Source organism: Anarrhichthys ocellatus, unplaced genomic scaffold (assembly GCF_004355925.1).
Source record: "Anarrhichthys ocellatus isolate YVR2014 unplaced genomic scaffold, GSC_Weel_1.0 scaffold88, whole genome shotgun sequence".
NCBI lineage: Eukaryota > Metazoa > Chordata > Actinopteri > Perciformes > Anarhichadidae > Anarrhichthys > Anarrhichthys ocellatus.
In genome coordinates, this window is record NW_022280118.1 from 163,206 (window position 1) to 183,097 (window position 19,892).

General features: G+C 42.0%; 1 protein-coding gene across 2 annotated transcripts; it reads left to right on the top strand.

The window, feature by feature from the left end:
- The first annotated feature begins 866 nt into the window (after window positions 1–866).
- On the top strand, window positions 867–17,401 carry tprg1 (tumor protein p63 regulated 1). Of its 2 annotated transcripts, none has more exons than XM_031875317.1 (6): window positions 867–937; window positions 1,213–1,444; window positions 3,344–3,435; window positions 7,701–7,877; window positions 15,125–15,278; window positions 16,537–17,401. In XM_031875317.1, the coding sequence occupies exons 2-6, from the start codon at window positions 1,220–1,222 to the stop codon at window positions 16,729–16,731; spliced, it is 843 nt and encodes a 280-aa protein (XP_031731177.1). In that variant the 5' UTR covers window positions 867–937; window positions 1,213–1,219; the 3' UTR covers window positions 16,732–17,401. The 2 variants fall into 2 exon arrangements, with proteins under 2 accessions (XP_031731177.1, XP_031731178.1); XM_031875318.1 differs by having other exon boundaries at window positions 878–941.
- Window positions 17,402–19,892: the final 2,491 nt, after the last annotated feature.

The window sequence follows — 19,892 nt, forward strand, 5'->3', positions numbered from 1 at the left end:
AACAATTACTTATTATCTCATCTTAGTACAATATTCACTCTCCTTTTACCTCTCTTTTGGGTCTAAACTCCTCAGAAAAATATCAGTCTTGAGCTGGCTTGATTGACTTTTTTTCATAAGCAAGTTGCTAACTTCTGTCTGCTGTGGTTCGGTAACATATTTCCATGCCTTTAAAGATGATCCTGATATTTCTTCTTACTGAAAAGGGTCACAAAGTATTGTTATTATCCTCATTTAATGCAATAGACATCGACAGGAAATACCGTTTCGACTCTGTTCGTCGTTTAAAAACCCTTTGGGCAGGTAATCATACACTGTTTGTTGGAATGCAACTCATAAAGCACCTCTTTTTAATCCTCAATTTAGTTCCTAATGTATAGTTCATATCAGCAAAAGGCAGACTTTATAAGGCAAAAAGTATGTGGACATCCCTGGCTACATACTTTTTAAAATACAAAAATTATATCAAATTGAAAGAGGTTATACTAATCATACACACATTGCATCCTAACGGGTAAATCTGGTCATGCACCTTGAAGCAAGTGGAGTCAATATGAGGCCACAAAGGGCCCTCACAAAGAGAGTAAAATGAGCACTGTGTGGATTGAAAAGGATTGAAAGTCCCCACCCAGTCTCACAACATTCATAAATAAGCTACACAAACCTGAGATGATCTTCATTCAGTACAGAATGAAACCAGTCCCAAACCAGCAGCGTACCTATTTATAGATTGGTATAGGTGCAGCTCGTGTGCTATCGTAAATCAGAGCAATGAAAAGGCCTGAGTCTGAAATGCATCATGCTCTGGTGCGCTGCTGCCGTGCACGCCCATTAAAACAAACGTTACAGTCGGAACAAGGAAGTTATGCACCTGTGCTGCCTCTTTATCGAGACCTGCTGATCCGCTCAACACCTTCCGCGACGCCGATAACCAGCGGTAAGTAAGTCATATTTATTACCAGCACTTTGAAATTTGAACTCAAGGGATGAAATTTGAACTCAAGGGATGTAGGGGTAAATATGTGTCGGGACTGTGTATGCAAGTTTCGATACTGGGGAAGCTGTGCACCCAGAGTGACTACTAGAGGCAAAGATCTAAAAGTCGTAAAAGCCTCACTGCAGCGGAGTCGACATGTATGTGACAGTCTTTAACTTGATAGCCTAAATAGTTCTACACAAGTGTTGTTAATGTTGAGAGAGGTGTTGTTGAAGCTCTATCATGGCAGAAGCTGAAGAGGAGAGAGCGCCGCCAAGCGATGAGGAGCAGCAGCAGCAGCAGCTCAGCTCTTTCGCCGGCGGCCCGGCGGACACTCAGCCGACTGCCCCCACAGAGGGCACGGAGGAGCGGGCAGCGGAGGTCGCAGCGGCCCGCCCCCAGCGCAGTGACATCTCCGTGGAGCCATCTCTGGACCAGTTTAAGATCAGGAAGTTCTTCGTGTTGAGGGTAAAGACTTCCGCTTTTCCACTTGACAACAGGGAACTTTGTGCTGCCTATATGTTGATGAAACAATATATTTTTTTATACAGTTGTAGAAATCTCACTTCACGTTGCAACTGATATTTTATTTAATATTCATGAAAATTGTCTGGCAAGTGTTAACCTATTTAATACATTTAAGTTGTACCTAACTTTCTGTTCTTTTTATTTGAATTTGACAATGTTACTTGTACTTAGGTTATACTTTGTTACTCTAGCTTTATACTTCTTCTACAGTGTAGTTAACGCTCTAGTTATTAGTATATTTAATTTATTTTGCATTTATTTGCCATGTACAGCATCAAATATACATGTTAGCTTAGCAATTGATTGCACCAGAGTTAGCTCAATGCTAATTATCCTCTGCAGTCCCTGCACAAGTCCCTTAACTACTTTGCTGGTGGAGATATTTCGCTGAAGACATTTAGTTATGAAACACTGTATTTAAGATGTTAAAAAGCTCCACCTCCACCAGCAACTACATTCAAATCATGCTTACGTGATAACAGACAACAATATTACTGGGCTGTTCAGCATAATATTTACTTAAGGTTTTAATACTTTACGAGTATTTCAACAGTGTTATTGCTACTTTTACCACACTGTATAAAATACTGAGTAATTAATTTTGATACAATAACTGCAATCAAATCATCTTTGGAGACTAAAAGACTTTTTCAGTCTTTTGACCAGAATGAATCCGTTTTGCGGCTCCATTCAGCTTGACAGATATCAAACTTAGCCAATGAACAATTGCAGATACATAGCACATTTTGCAACGTCCATCTCAGATCACGGTTTCACTCACTATAACCACTACTTTGTCATTATAACACATTATACAAGCGTACCCTCTGACATTTACACTTATACAAGTCTGCTATTGTTGACAGCCATTTTTAGCATACACACAAACTTATGAAACGTAGAGTTCAAGGAACCAAGTTAACTAAGAACTCAGCGTTTGCTTTTTCTTGGCCAAAGTTAACTGAGGCAACTTGTACTGTATTACTTACTGTATTATTTACATAGAAAATAAGTGGATTCACATATACTAAACATCGTGGCAAAATATTAACAATAGCATGGCTGTCATTGAGCATTTTTGCTAGCTAACCAGTGCTCAGGAAATAAACAGCACAGAGTATATGAAACCTAGTGTATATGAAACTGGTGATTTACTGCTGGTTTTTAATATAATGCAACATAATGCTCTTAGGGACACTTACTATATTTTTGGCGAATAGCGCAAGTTTATTACAATGTTTTTGTTGTTGTTACATTATTAGCATATGTTTTTATTGTATTATATATTCAAATTTCAACGGAGAATGCAAAATATTATATATATGTTCATTGCAGGCCTGCGTTGGGTTGCTATAAGAAGTCTTCACACGTTGCCAGGTCGGCTCAGCACCGGGTTCAGATTTCAGTAAGACTGCCAGGAGCCCTCAATATGAACTCCTAATCTTTTTAACTTGCCATTGAAATAATAAAACGTGGAAGGATAGAATTGCATGTTATGGAAATGAGTGTGGATTGCATTGAAAAACAGAAATTTGGATGTGTCGTGTATTATGTCCAGAAGCTTTCTCTTGTCTTCAAATACCTGAGTTACTCAGATTTTTACACACGGAAGATGCATGCTCAGCTTTCTTCATTATCATTCATTTTCATATGCGGAGGCTTCATGTTTTTTTGTTTATTGTCATTTTGTTTGACACACAGACGCGCTGACATTTTGTTGGAGTACCAGTCCCAGCTGTGCGTCTGCCTCAAAGATCACCCCTTAAGCTTTCTGTCACACATTGTGATTGTCACAATGGAAAATTAAAAAGTGACACCCATGCATTTCTGTCTCCTCAGCCTGGCACTCTGAAACAGGCTATCAAAGACATTGAAGCTCTGGTGGATGAAGGAGTAGATGGCAGCGTTCACAGCATTTGGCTGATGGCAGAGTGAGTTTTTGGTATTTTTGCTCTGTAAAAAATCATACACAATCGATCAAATTTATGGACAATTCATTTTATCAAGATCAACTAGTTGTTTCAGATCCCAATGTTATACTTAAATAGCTTGAACTAATTCTATTAAGAAACACTGATCTGCTGATTAGATTATGTGTCATTACCCCCTTAGGGGCCGTGTCCACTAAAGCGTTTTTTTCCCCAGCTGAAAATGCCAGGCTCTCTAATGAAAACCCACAGCTTTGTTCAGATTCAGATCAACTTTATTATCCCGCATGGGGATACAACTTGGGGCGGAGAACTGCAGACCAGGGCTGAGGACATTGTCAAGCCGTGGAATGAACACTTTGTAGAACCCCTGAAACCAACGAACACATCCTCTATGGAAGAGGCAGAGTTTGAAGACTCGAACCAACGAACACATCCTCTATGGAAGAGGCAGAGTTTGAAGACTCGGGAGAAGACTCATCCATATCCCTGGCAGAGGTCGGTGGTGTGGTCAAAAAGCTCCTTGGCGGCAGGGCGATCGGCCCTGAGATGCTGAATGCTGTGGACGTTGTTGGGCTGTCTTGGCTGACACGCCACTTCAGTGTCACCTGGAGGTTCGAAGACAGTGCCTGAGGAGTGGCAGACCGGGATGGTGGTTCCCATTTTTAAAAAGGGGGACTGTAGAGAATTATGGCTGTTTCTACGAGCCATCCGGTCCTTGTATAACCAAAGTGAGAGCTGTGTCGGTATGCTCTTCACAAAGTCAAACACATTTCCAGTGGATGTTGGCCTCTGCCAGAGTTATCACCGATTCTGTTTCATAGACAGGATCTTAAGGTGCAATCGGGGGGGAGGTGAGTGTCCGGTTCAGGGACCTCAGAATTGCGTTTCTTGTCTTTGCAGATGATGTGGGTCTGTCGGCTCCATCAAACCGTGACCTTCAGGAAGCACTGGGGCGGTTTGCAGCTGTGTGTGAAGCGGTTGGATTGAGAGTTAGTACCTCCAAGTCTGAGGCCATGGTTCTCTGCCAGAAAATGGTGGATTGCGCCCTCAGTGTTGGGAGTGAATCAATGCCCCAAGCGAGGGAGTTCAAGTGTCTCAGGGTCTTGTTCACGAGTGAGGGTAAAATGGAGCTTGAGATGGACAGGTGGTTCGATGTAGCGTCCGCAGGAATGCGGGTGTTGTACCGGACCGTACAACGGGAGGGAGCTGAGCTCTGAATTTACCATTCCATCTATATCCCCTCACCTGTAGTCACCAGCTTTAGGTAGTGAGCGAAAGAATGAGATTGAGGTTACAAGCGGCCAAAATGAGTTTCCTTTGTAGGGTAGCTGGGCTCAGACGTCCGCAGATAATCTGAGGCCCATAGAGAGAGAGTCTATATTCTACACATGATATACTACAGTCCATATTGGCTCCGCATGATCAAATAGAGAGATCTGTATTAATTAAGCCTAATACCACAGTTGAATGTGGCTTGTCATTGGCTTGTGTGATACAAGCCAATGCAGAGGCAGTGAACTAACTGCCTCCAACACGGAGCAAAATGACACGACTGCAAGACATTTACCAAGTGCACTTGCGAGACGTCGGGTTGTATCACTCCCCGCACAAGCTTTCAGGAAACATTTTAAAGGCCGGCCGTGTTAGAATTAATAATGCATCCCATTTATGCAGCTCTGTCCAACACACGTTAACGCTCGTCCTACATTTGGCCCCGCAGTTACCGCCAACGCAGGCGCCGCTGTAGGAAGTCTGGCGACATAGAGAGTGCATTATATGGCAATTCTGTGACGCTGCTGCAGAATTTCCCCAGAGGGAGTACGGTGACTTATGTCATAAGAGCATGAGAAAATTCCTAAAATCTGGCCTGGCTGAGGATTGTCACTAGCTTTAGAAAGAGCAAGATGATCTCAATGCATCTGCTTTTATTGCTTAGACTGTTTCTTTTTCGTTTTTGTCATGTGTTCTCCATTTGATTATTTAGTTCCCATTTGTTTATGCCTTCTCTGATCATAAAATACTTAATTTTTGACTTACACATAGAGGAGGTGGTTGTATGTGTGTACCTACAGTAGATCTGCTCGCTGGCTACCTCAGTCCAGCACATCCCCGTGTGTTGTTCTGTCAGGCCAAGTGCCAGCAGCTTGTCAGACCACCCACGGTCTGATGGTGCATCTCTGTAACACCTCTGTACCGTCCGCGATGCCGTGCCCAGTCAAGTTTGGGCTAACTCATTTCATTAGCACAGTCGTATCTCTTCACCCACACCTTTCCCATGATGCCGCAGCTGTTCAGTGAACTTGTCTCTTTTTTTTTTGTGGCCTGCGGCTGCCAGCAGCAATCGGGTGTTTCATTGGGAGTGGGCCACACGAGCGCGGCTCAGCGGGCCGTAGAAAGAGAATCCATGGCACCATGAATTAGTTGTGTGTGCAGCAGTGAGGGAGAGTGTGTGTGTGTGTGTGTGTGTGTGTGCCTGTGATATTATGCTTTTTGTGATTCGAATTAATAACGCAGACATTTTTTAACACACTTTGAGGCCGAAATAGAAAGCAGACTCTAGTTTGTTTGCTTTGAAGGTGTTTCTCTTCATTCGATTTTGCTTTCCTTTTTCTTTTTTTGGTGGTAAAAACTTAGCAACTTAGAAATGCTTGCATGCATATTGTATGATCTTTGCCAACGGCGGTTTTGGAAATTGTGAAGCTTTTACAGTACATAATTAAGCAGCTTTGTTATACATATTTTTGTGTTGACTTCAAATAACCTCCTGCACAATACTAACATCAAGAGGTGAATATTTGACTATTTATGGTTCGATCTAAAGAGCCTGTTGCAGTGGCGGGAAAATGTGGTCATGAAACAAATAGTTCCATTCTGCATACATGGGGGCGCTGAATGGCTGTGAAGTTTAGCCTATTTTGGTATAAATATTAGCTTATTAATAATACTGTTTAAAAAAAAAAAGATTAAATGTTATTTGAAAACAACAGTTTGCATTCAAGCAATCTTGGTGTGCATGGCTAAATCACCATGCAGACTAAGTTGCTCTATCCAAAGACCATCGGAGCAACATCTTGGCGACAGCCTCAGAAAGGCTAAAGAACAACAACACAAGGCGTTTTAATCAGAGCAATTCAATAACAACAAAGCACTATCTTGAAGAAACTAGAGATTGAGACCATAAACTCATGTTTACAATGTTTACTGAGGTAATAAATCAAGTGAGAAGTAGAGTCATTTTCTCATAGACTTCTATACAAACAGACTTATTTTTGCAACCAGAGGAGTTGATGGTCAGTAGAGAGAATTTAAATTTTAAGACTCTTCCGCTTTGGCCTTACTCAACAGAACCGGAGGTTGCCGCCTGCTGCAAACACATGCACAATGGACAGTTTTGTCCATTCATTTGAAACAACAGCTAAACGAGTCACATGTATCTCGGCCAATACTTGTGTTGTTTTTATTTTATTTTATTTTTCTAAAGATAAATAAAGCTTAATCAGGGGGATCAATGAGCAAGAAAACAAACAATGCATCTATCAGTCCACCATAGGCAAGACTTGACCAATTAGATTTCACTATGTACATTCTTAGTCGGGGACTCCCCTATCAACATAAGAACTAAACTTCATACAAAAAGACTCAAATATACATAGTGGAAATCCCTCTCTACTGCAGTTGGTTGAACTCTTCCTTTGATCCTCTTGTGACCCCTCTGATTTGGCGTATGACCCAATAGTGGGTCCCGAGCCCGAGGTTGGGAGACCTGGGAGAACAGCATAGGACAGCAGAACAAACAACACAAAATAGTATTTGTCTGTCAGACGTTCCTTTAAGTCTTTGTGTTTTTTCTTGTGAGTTAGCGAATAATTTCCCCTCTAAAAATGACCGATATTAAACAAAGGAAAGAAAATGACACTGTGGTTGAACTGGTTATAACTAGTGAACGTATGCAACCAGTGAACGTATGCAACCAGTGACAAGGGATCACAAGTTGCTTTGTTTCACGAGTCACAAGCTAAAACGGTTGGGACCCTCTGCAGTTTAACTAAATACTTTAATCTACTGTACACTTAGTTGTTAGGGAAATAGTAAACTGGCAACTTAGTGCATACTGGTCCTTATGCTTGTTACACACTGTATACTTAAAGACAATACGACTGTCACCTTTTTCTCATTGGACGTACAGAAATGTGCTGTATGGTGGGTCAAAATTAAAATATAGATATCAAGAACAGATTCTAACACAGTCTCTCTGGTTGTTTCAGGGTGGATCACTGGAACAATGAAAAAGAGCGCCTCGTCATCATCACAGACAACTCTCTCCTGGTCTTCAAGTACGACTTTGTCATGTTCAACTGTGACCAAATCCAGAGGATCCCACTAAACATTATAGATCGCATCTCCCACGGCCAGTTCAGCTTTCCAAAGAACTCCCTGCTTCAGTAAGTCCTCTCATTAGTCCTTCAGCAGTGACCTTATACCTACTATCCATGAAAAGCTGCAGCTTTAACCTCATTTTTCTTTTAATTTGTGGTGGGAAATGATAACCAGGAAACTCCTGACTCTTTAACTTCATAGAGCCGCATGCATTGTGTGTATAGAGAGAGCCTTGGATCTCTGGTGTCCTGTCTGAAGTGTTTCGTCGCTACACACACTTGGAGAATTACAAATATTAGCCCTGATGATCTGCTCAGTGCTCTTATTTGCTTCAGGAAAGTAAAAATCCCCTTTAGCACACGATAACCATTGAGCTTTAACACCAAACATGCCTAGTTTCCTAGTATGTTATTGTTTCATACCTTTCTTCTCAAGTCATGTGTCACACAATGCTTTCTCAAGCTCTGTGAACATTTTTAGAGGATGTAATGAAGAATGTAACAGGAATGTAACATGCAGCCTTCTTTGGGGGGATTTCAAAGGTTAAAGTATGCATGATTTACTTGAAAGCATGGACAGTGATCGGGGTTGTCAGTGAGAGCAGTGACACCGCGCTGAGGGCGGCATCAGAAGGCCGTGAAGGGGGATTCGTGCAGAGGATCGGCGCCGGGAGGGCAACCGGGGACACGTGGAACGGCCTGAAACAGGCGAGGCAGCGAGACAAGCTGAGAGTTTTTATTTTTTCAGGAGGGGTAAGGAGTGCAAAGCTGTCACTTGGAGCTGTCGCTTAACTGATTAGTGGCAAAATTAATGTAGTCCTTTCATCCAAACCTTTTAAAGACGGCTCAGGGGATACCAAACCAACTAAAACTAATTTGATGAATAAAACGTAATGCGCTGTGAAGAGCTTAGAAGAACGCGGCCTGTATTGGAGGCTTTATCTCTGCACATTACGCTGAATTATACATAAAGCGCTCGTGAAAGCCACCCGGGAGTCCAACAGCAAAGAGACGGATTGGAATGAGAGAGACTCGACCCTCAAACACTTCCCCTCTCTTGTCTTCATCTTCACCACTTCCTCCCTGTCTTCTTCTCTGCCTCTCCCTCAGGAAGTGTCTTCTTTTGTTCGTCTAGGTCATTCCATCTTATTTTTGGCAGAAAATTGATCGACAGTAAAGTTCATGTGTATATGAGAATGAATCCTCCCCACTGCTCTGATGGAACAGGAAATTTTGTTTCCACATCACAAAAATCAATGTGAGAAAAGTAGGAAAAGTCAGGCTTTGAAGATGTTTCGGCTGCTATGTTTAATGTTGCTTTCCTTTTTCGGGTACACTTCATTTTAAGAAGGGATGCACTAATACTGATCAGATATCAGATATCGGGCTGATACTGACTCAAATAGCTGGGAGTGACAGCGGGCTTGATCTATTCAATTCCATTCTGTGTGTATAAACTATAGACATTCTATACTGGTATTATAATTCCTGTTTAGGTTTTGACTGATTTGTCAGTGCATTTAAAAGATTCCCCGATCACAAGTAAGAAGAAAAAAAGATGGTGGTGACCTGAAAAGTACCAGAACCTGTCGCCATGTTGGTTTTTCGCAACCAATGAATGGAGGTTACCTTATTTGGAATGACATAGAGACTCTGTATATCTGTCAATCACAGTAAGCCCGCCCTAAAGCATACCCTGCTTTATGGTCTACTTGACTTAAGACACACTTTCGCATCGGCTTCACTCGGCAGAACCGGAGGTTGCCGCCTAGTGACACCTCTCAGGCACAGTTAGTTATGTGATCCATTTTGATATAATAGTATTGATTGTTGCCCACAAGTGATATTAAGCTTCTCATCTGACTCAGCAAGAAATTGTATAAGCACATATCCCGAAATGTTGAATTTATCCTCTAAGCTGGGCTCTTGGGCTTGAGTTCTGTTGTACAGGATACGTATATGGATGTGGTTCCCTTTGTGTTCAGTGGTCTGATTGACGTTGGAGGTAAAAGACTCAACAGGCCGCACTTTGGACCTTTCAGACCTTTTCACTTTGATGTACCAAAACGCTCAGACAGTAATGGAATTATCCATTTTTTCCCCAAAATAAAATCGCTCGCTGAACGCAAATAAAAGCTCCATATGCTGCTGTAAATAATCAGTACATCCGCACGATTCGGCTGCTCTTTCAGCCGTCGTGGTGATGACGCTTGGCTGCTACTCCTGAGCTGTTACCGAGGTATTATTGTTCTTCAAGTGGGCGAGGAAAGAAGACATCTACAGCTGACAGCTGTCATCTGACCACTCGATGTCAGTGTGCGCCCGTGGTAGAGACGTTTTCCAAGCAGCAGCACGCCACGTCACAGTTCTTCATGTGTCATGGATGACACATGAAGAACTGCTAGTGTGAAATGGTAATATTTCATAAAATAATTCGTTGAGACAGAGCACTTTCATGAACGTTTGACCCCTTTGTGTTCCCAGGCCACCAGCCTGAGAACAAAGAACATCTAACTCCGTCTGTGGAGCATGTTATTTGGCGTCTGTGCTCCATCAGCCTCCCTGAAACGTCCATGATGCCAATAGATACCGTTGAGGGAGCGTCGGTGTTTTTAGTGCTGAAGATCTTTTGTTTTCATCGCGTAATCTCCAGGTGCACCCATGACGAAGAAAGCACAGAATATTCTGCATCTATGGGGAGAGATTGTGTTTAACGTGCCTTCTTTCCAAACTGTCTAGACAAACTAATTACCCAGCACATTATCTGTGTTTTATTATTTTATTCCTGTCTGAAAGAGTTGGGTGTGGAGGTTTAAAGAAGCCCCATTGGATGTTGCTTCAGTAACTGTTGTAGGGAATATATATAAATATATATTTATTGGAAATGGTCCCAGCACTGCTCTTCTCTGTTTATTAGTTTTCTTTTCTCTGTATTAAGGTTTCAGAGGGAATGATGCCTTATTTAGCCCCCGCCTTCAACTTATTAAGAACTGTTTTATTAACTCGAATTCTTTCCTCACATTGCTGACTCAGGTTGGCTTATTATACATTTTTACCGTTGTTTTGATCAATAGGGTGGGGAATCTGTAGTTTGAGGCAGACTTTCCTCCTCTCGTTCTGCACAAACCAAATCAGCTCACACGTGCAGACAGCAGAGGGCAGTCAGTACATAGTAGATATCATTCGTCAGCATTATGCACCTCATCAGAAGATGATTTAATCAGAGCCACTGTGAAACGCTGACATGTGAAGCAAAATAAGAGGGATGCACACACACCACCAGTTCTCCTTAAATGAGGACTCCTCATCCAGATCAAACTACACACACAGTGTTCTGGTGAGGAGTCGGTGAGGATAAACTTTTAGGGGTCACCCTTGAGGGGTGACGTCGCCGGATCAATCACATCAGTAGATGCGTCTCAAAAATAGGAAGAGGAGTGTCTGTCCTACGTCTGACTCCACGTTTGAGCTCACAGGTTGTACAAACCGTGGTACTGGCTCGTCTGCATTACTGCTCGATAATCTGCTGCAAAAAAAAGCATTAATAAGATTCCGAAGGCAAAGTCCCGCCCCTTCCGTTAGATCTATATATATATATATACTGATAGATGAGGAACTTTTAGCTGAAAATAAAAGTTAAGCTTATTTGACGATTAGGCAGCTTCTTCATCATCAGCACCGAGGATGAAGTTTCACACTCCCTGCTTCCTTGAATGACTTGATTCAGTGAAATTCACCTCAACTGCACTTTCATAAATAGGACGTCCATGGCATAAATTGCACAAAAAAAATGCAAATACACACATTAGAATTTTCACCAACAGGCGTATAATGTTTTTTGGGCTCGCTGCTCTAAATTCAAACACCTTGGAGTGTTTTTTCAGCTCGTGGACTCTGCTGTTCGGGGTGGAAACGTGTTTGCCAACAGCCCGCAGCTATGATATCACAGCTTTTTGCATCATGACATCCGCAGCAACGTGGCTGTGTGTTTTAGGCTTCGGAGCGTTGCACGAGCAGCTTCATCATGAATAATGTAAATGTCTTTTCAAGGGCCGAATATTGTAGGGACGTTGTGTATAACAAGTGAGCTTCTCTTTGTTTGTTTTCTAGTCATCAGTCCACCCCCTTGTTTCTCCCTCTGTAGTCCTTTCACATGTTGGATGGATACGCGTATGGATGGCTGACAAACCATGCAGGCTCCACTGAGCGATCGGACCCCATTTATTCGCTCTGAGACGGTGTGGGACAACTGGAGCTGGGTTTGATGTTTACATCTTGTGTGTTGATTTATGAGTCCCAAGCGCTTGAAAAATCCCAGGGAGGAATCTCTCGTCACTTGCCCTTAAGCTCAGAACACAGCGTTGCTCTCATGCGCGTGTGCGTTTCGTGTGAACAGTATGGATTGAGTGGGAGGTTAGTAGGAGGTGCTTTTCCTCAGTTTGACCCTCTTTCTTGAGGTGTTTGTAAGTCCGTTTTTTTGGCAATTTCTTTTCGATATGAACCTCGTCTCCTTGACAAACTCACGAATGACGTAACGAAGTCTGCTTCCACCCTGTCTGTGTTTCGCCAAAGCGTTTTAATGTTCCCATTTATACTTTAATGTTTTAATAGTTTTCTCCCTGTACAACATTTGCTCTGGAAGAGGCACAGCATGTTTGGCAGCAGTAGTCATTTGGAAAGTACTTGTGTAAACAGGGCTAGGAGATTAACAGCTACACCACTATTGTTTAGCCTCAAGTGTTTCATTCTGTTGACAGGAAGTGCTCTCGTTCAAAGTATGTGGTCAAAAGGTGTGACGGATCATTAAAGAAATCACAACACCGTTGGGGAAATCGGCTGCACGCTGATTTATTTATCTTCCGTCTTACTTTTGGATGCAAACCAGCGGGTTCATTATAGGTAAGACTTTGCAGAGGAACACTTTTCTATCCCACAGTGAAAGCTGTTCAGATCAGATTCACAAAAACACCAAAACATTCTGCTTGATTGCCGTAACAAGCTTCCCTTGATGAGCCCTGTTTGCACAATTCTTATACAGCTTTTAAGAGGTTACAAAGGCACACACATTCGTGGGTTTGGTGTCAGACCTACACAAATATAATATGTTTTAGTGTTTCAGTGAGCATGCAGCCGGCAAATGACTCGCATTACATAACACATGGCGCAAATGTTTTAACAATAGCACAATGTCGAAATGATTTGTTATCCAATTATCTGACAACTGCTTTCTTCATTAATCAATTCATCTTTTGGTCTCTATAATATCAGAAAATAGTGAAAGTGCACCCAAGGTGACCAAGCCAGCAATTCAACTTTGATTTATCCCAAAAGTTATAGTAAAGTAACTTATTGGGATAATAAAGTACAAACCTAACTTTTACTAAATAATATACAATAAATATGCTCCTTAAAACACACACACACACACACACACACACACACACACACACTAATGCTATGTTCACACTACTAGGGACAAAAGCAAGCGCTGCCAGATACATTGTCGCAGAATGTTGCTCAAGCGCTCGTTGGCGTAGTTTTGTCGTTAAATTTCACCGGGAACGGAACAGATTCAAACAAAAACATACGCTTCATTGTAGCGTAGGAAAAAAGAAGACCAGCTCAACTTAAGACCCTCTCTGATGGAGTCAGCATGTTGGATGCGTTTCCATTTACACACCCTACAAACTTGCACCCGCCTTCTTCTCACACGAGAAAATGATTCCGCTAATGTCGGGCGCTTTTTATCAGGGGGTTTCAGGGGCTGCCGCCATCTTGTGCATGCAGTGCCACACACTTCTCCTACTCAGCTGCCGGAATAGTTTAGTTGTGCTGCTGTTTTTAGTTGCCACAGACTTTAAACAAACTTTACAGCAGTTTGCTCGAGGTCGGACAATAAAGAAAACTCTTGCGGCGCTATAAACTATGGGAGCTCAGGGAAGGGGCTGTGCTGTTCTGTGCTACTTTAAGATAAAGCAAAAATCATCATACTTTTCAAACACATTGTCAAAAATCGATTTATCGCACAGCTCTAACTGGCTGTAAAAAGAGATGCAGAGGAGGGTGTCTTGAACTCACTATGACCTTGAACCTTTTGAACAGTAACAAAGATACTGTATTGCCCACAGTTATTACAGTCTGAGGGATGTGAGAGCCAGAGATCATATTTGATGGACAAACGGTAGATAGAGAATCTTTACAGCATGTAGATGAACGCCAACATCATTTCAAAGATGGGATCTGGGAGTGTTGGGAGGTCTTTGCTTTGCTCTCAGTCTTCTGAGGTTTCATTAGGCTGAGGGAAGATGTGCCCCCGGGGCATTTTCATGAAAGCCTGCGGTATTTACTTTAATATGAGGAACACGCTGTAGATTACCTCGAGGACTGGTAGACATGACACTGCACTCACATTCAGTATTGGCCCTGAGGACAGATTAGTGTCATTGTTCTCCATTGTTCCTACATTGTTACCATGGAACCAACAGGTCCGGTGGTCCGCCTTTTGGGGGAAGTAATGTGAAGCAAACACAATGTTAACAGTTACCAGGTTGCCATTGGAAACCATTTTCTGACCAATTCTCGGCCTTTGGTTGCCATTAGCAATATGTCAACCGTTCATGTCAATCAGATAGGCAGGTGTCACTTAGCCCCTGCTATCAGTGTGTGAATGGGTGAATGATGACAAGTAGTGTGAAAGCGCTGTGAGTGGTCGGAAAGACTAGAAAAGCGCTTTACAAGGACAGTCCATTTACCATTTATATTTTGTATTACTCAAAATATAAGGTGTCTATAAATGGCAACTGTATTTTCGGTTTCGGCACCCAAAAGCTGATGTCCCTTTTTTATTTGTGCACCCAGTTACTGTAAAGTACAGAAAAGCACAGAGCAGTAAGAAACAGGGAAGTTGAAATGTTTTAGTTTTTATCTTTGTAGTACCTTTTATTTTTTCTTCTGTTTAATTTTGCCTCCAAAAGTCATTATTATGGATCATACGCAATACCTGAAAATGCCAAATCCAAGGGGCAAAGGCGGTATGTGTTCTTTCAGCATTCTATTCTTGTTTTGTCTTGGTTATTACGTTCATTATTCATTCATTAAGTTAGGGATTGTGTATATTTCTGTGTCTCTGTCCATCTACAATTATTATTGGAATGACTGCTCGCCCGACACATCGCTGCGCTCCGGCGTCCAGTGTGAACCCGGCTTCACTAGGAAGGAATCTGATGTTATTTTTCACCTTTTTGAGTCATATGTGTCACTGACAGAGAGAGACTCTTTGACCTTTGTGTTCCACTGTGTGTTGATGTGTCCAGGAGGGAGGGGGAGGGGCTGCGAGTCTTCTGGGACCGGCTGAGGGAGCCCTCCTTTGCCTCCAGGTGGAACCCCTTCGCCACTGACCTCCCCTGCATCACCCTCACCGACCACCCTGTGAGGAGCATCAGCGACACGTTCGCTTCCCTCTGCGACGTGAGTTGATCAGTCGATGGGAACAGTATGGAATTGTTGAAAGGCTCAGTTCACCAAAATCACAGAAGTTTCCAACTTACCACTATTGGTGTGGAGCCATGCAAATTGTTGTGACTTTATGTGCTGGAAATTCATTTGTGGTGCTCGAAGCATTTAAAAAAAACAACAAAACATCTGAAAAATGTATCTTTAGGACCAATATCCTGGTTTCTATTTCCAGTGAAAGTTTGAGAGTCACATATTTCAAAACATCTCACATCACAGATACAACTGAAACTATGGACCGGCTGCAGGACTCTGTATCACTATGAGACAGTTTGTAATTTAGGGTGAGAGGACACTTGAAAGGAGACGCTTAACTATTATCACTTGAGCAAAACAACAGCGTGGTGAGATTCATCATGTGGTCGAATGAGTCATCACACAGACACATCATAGACTGTCTAGAAGAAGTGGACGTAGTCATCGTGACGTCACCCGCTGGTTTTGTTCACTACGGTTTTGAAGAGTTTGGCATTTGGACTGTCGCCATCTTGGTTTTGGACCGTCGTCATCTTGGTGCTAAACGCTGAATGAGACATTTTTAGGTGACAAAAAAAGGTTACAATTAACTTTCATGAAGTGAAAACACAGTGAAAGGGTTAAAGTTGTAAGATGAAAACACGGTCAAGTCCCAGACCGGACAATGTCGTAGTAGCGACCTGTCAATCACAAGGTATCCCCGCCCTAAAGCATACCCTGCTTTATGGTCTATTTGACTCTAAATGGACCATAGTTTACTAAATGAACAATGATCCCTGTTAGTGACTCACATGTAGTGAAACAATTCCTCCTGAAATCCTCTGTCACAATTCTGCCCTCCATCACACACGAATCTAATTCTGCTCTTAGAAAGCTGTGCTCTTAAACATTGACTTGCAGGCTGAGCACTCAATTTAGTTTTGTGTCTCTCTCAAATGTTTTGGCATCAATACACTTCCCTAAGTTACTTTGAAACAAAGTTAATGATCTAATGCAATTAGTGCTTGACACGATCGCTTATGTTGTGCATGACAAAAAAAAGAGCTGTCAGTTTACTTTGGGTACGCGTTGGATAGGCGTTTTAGGCAAATTTTACAGGAGTGATAAGAGGTTCTCCCTCTGAATAAGGCTTTTGTGACCTCATGTACACCACATCCTGACCAAGGCGAGAGAGCTGCAAACAGGAAATAAATATGTTATATTCCTGATCCTCCCACCCTCTTGTCAACATCCACAGATCCAGAACTTTCAAGAGCGGCTCAAGGAGGCGGCGCAGAAAGCACACGCCATGAAGCCGTTTCCCGGGAAGGCCAACGGCGTCCTGGTCCTGAAGCAGCAGATCCACATCGAGGCCTACGTGGGCCTCATGTCTTTCCTCGGGAACCAGAACAAACTGGGATACTGCATGGCTCGAGGAAACCTCGGCTTCTAACATCTTCTGCTTTTCATATAATAGTTTTGTTGTCGTTCAAATAGTTGAAAAAGATTATTATGCCTTGAATTCATATTTGTACATTCGTTCAGTCAAATTGTTTCAGGATTGACCAAAGACGTTTCCATATTCGGGTTTGCTTTAGTGTCGCGTTGAAGCCTGGATTCTCAGGATGTTCTGTGTGAGGTTTAAACAACTGTGTGATCTCCCCCTTCTGCTTATTACCAGTGTGAAACATCCGCATTTCAACACCGCTCCACACTGGATGACGGATCCCCGCGCTGCTCTCAGGGAGCTTTGTATTTGCTCCTCAGTGGTATGGTAATTCAACTGTGTTTGCAATGGGACTCCTTTCTTCCTCCCCCGGTGTGTCTGTTAAAAAGCTCATTCCTATGCCGTTCAGCCCCTCAGAGATTCACCGGAGCAAGGGGGCCCATTTGTCACTTTATAGTTTCATCATCCGCTGTGTATTTTTTACAGTGCATACAGTGTCAGAGTTTCCCCTTGATTTGTGTGTTTTCTGTATGTCGCTGCACCTGGTTTGGTGTCACAGTACGCATCTTGTTCTCTTTTCCTTTGTGGTGGTATAAAATATGCAGATTTTAACTTGTAATCCTATTACTGTAACTCATTAATAAATATTGCTTTACTTCCCAAGATCAAACAGTGATCCTGATGTAGTGATTCAATTTGTGTCATTGACAAGTGTTCGTACAATTATAATTAGCTGCTGGGTTAGAAGTCTCTTTCCCAATGCAAGTCTGTGGGAAAAAGTCTTTTTCAGACCCCATGACATCACGAGATGGACCCGGTAATTGAAATTCCACCGTTTGACCACGATGCCAAATTTGCTTCAAATCCCTGCCCTCTTCCTGGAGGCTTGAAGTAGTCAGGTTTATTACTACAAATGGCCTCTTTTACATTACAGTCATTTCATTTTTTATTTTTATTTTTATATTAGTGCTGCTTTAAGTTAGTGATAAAAAGGTCATTTGATTTTACCATATAACAGCATGAGGTTTTACAGTGTAGTGAAGCATGAGAGTGACATTAAGCTTTAGAAATGAAGAGTTCTAGGCCTATTGGCAATTCTACAACGCAGACAGTCGAATGACATTGATGACAATATGCAATATTGATTAGTAAACTACTTTAACTACAGTAAAGTAGTGTAGTCTGAGGGTGTGTTGCATTTTGTTTATGAATCCGAGTGATTAAACTGTCTTTTCGTCTACACTCACAACACAGTACAGAATGTATCGGCCATATCCTGTAACAGTTCTGGGCTGAACAGAGACTCAAACACAGAAAAGGAAATCTTAACCGAAGAGCCAGGCAGGTATACACGGAAGATCAGTCCAAATATCCAAAATCTGTCACGGGGTCGTGTGGTGGACCCAAACGCAGACATGACCAGATTGCAGAGTGAAAACAGGTTTTAATGAAACATGAACACAAAGGAAACTTAACAGGGAATCCAAGGGCGTGAGGCTGAGGCAGGCAGGCACCCATATCATTGTGTTAAATCAACAAAAGTAATAAAAAAAACTCCCAAACTTTTGCCTTGAGCTCATTTGAATAAAAATGAGACTTGAGTTCACCATGATTCCTCTCGTTACTTTGTCCAAATGAAAGTAAAAAAAAATTGTTTTATATCATCTGTTACAAAAACACCCTGCATCAAATATGTGAATATATTTTCCAGTATGAAACATTTTAACCGATACAAATACTGTGACACCTGCAGAGGATTGAGTGTCTAAGAAGCTTCATGTTAACCCAACATCACTGAGGGTGAAGGATCTAACAGAACACTGGATCACGTTACATTTAGTCCATTTTATTGAACTTAACACCAAACCAAAGTGAGTATGAAGGTAGTGCAGAGGATGCACACAGCGACGGCTTCACAGGTGAGTTGGGGATGCTCCTCGTCCTCTTGACTGGAGCTGTCGTCTTCTCCTGAGTGATGATGCACTGGTTTGGGGTCTGGAAGCAGGTTTGGTGCAGAAGTGTGTTCAGCAGACTGCTGTGGTGCTGCAGCTTCCTGAGATGTTTGGCTGGTTGACATCGACCCTCAGGTGTCAGGAAAAGACACAGGAAGAGTCCTGCCCTGGAAGCAATGAATATTTATTATGGATATGACTAAATACTGTAGCTAATACCATGTTGATGATGTGTTGATAACAATAAATACCTTCTGATGTACAGGATGTAATGTTAACTTTAGCTCATCACAACTTGATGACAGTATTTGTAGTGTAAATACCTTCTCTGCTGTTGAGCTCGTCCTCCTCGTCCTCTTGACTGCTGGGGGAGGTAAGGTGTCGGTGGGGCTGGTGGTTTAGGGATCCGTCCCTTCTGATGGGGTCTGGTAGAAGGCTTGGGGCTCAAAGGTGGATTGTCGTGGTGCTGCAGCTTCCTGTTGATGATCGGTTGGTTGACATCCTGTCCTGACATCAGAAACAAGTGGCAGATCATGTAATGTTGAATGCAGCTTAATGAAGGGCTCACTCACTTTGTTGACTGAAACACCACACGATCTCCATCTTGTCCTGTCTTCATTCGTCTGGTCTGGTCGGGCGTGAGCGTTTCTTCTTCGTCCTCATGGAAACTCTGGATGTCCTGCGGGAACGTTGAGTCTCGGTCTTCCACGTTGTCGAGAAACACAACAAATAATGAATAAATGTAAAAAAAAAAGACATTCAAGACTTGATGTTATCCATGATTTCCCTACCTGTGTCTCAAGTCGTCACCTCGGTAAAAAAAAAAAAATATGCTTCGTTTGTTTGTTTCTTACATGAATGAATGGCTGAGACTTGTATTTAAGAGTATATCGTTTGCATCTTTCAATAAATATTGATATGTTCTTGATCACTTTGTGTCTATTTGCATTTTCTGTTGAACAATTATTGGTTTTGAGGCAGTGATGGCCTTTCAATGTCATTTATAAATGCTTTGTAAGGCATAAATAGTCCTCACTTTAAATGAGGTCACACAAAATACTTTACTAACATCTAGTAACTACCTTAATTAATCATGAATTAATCGTGAATTAATCATGAATTAATCGTGAATTGCAGTATTAATACGCGTTTATAAAGCATATATTACATTATATATATATATATATATATATATATATATATATATATATATAT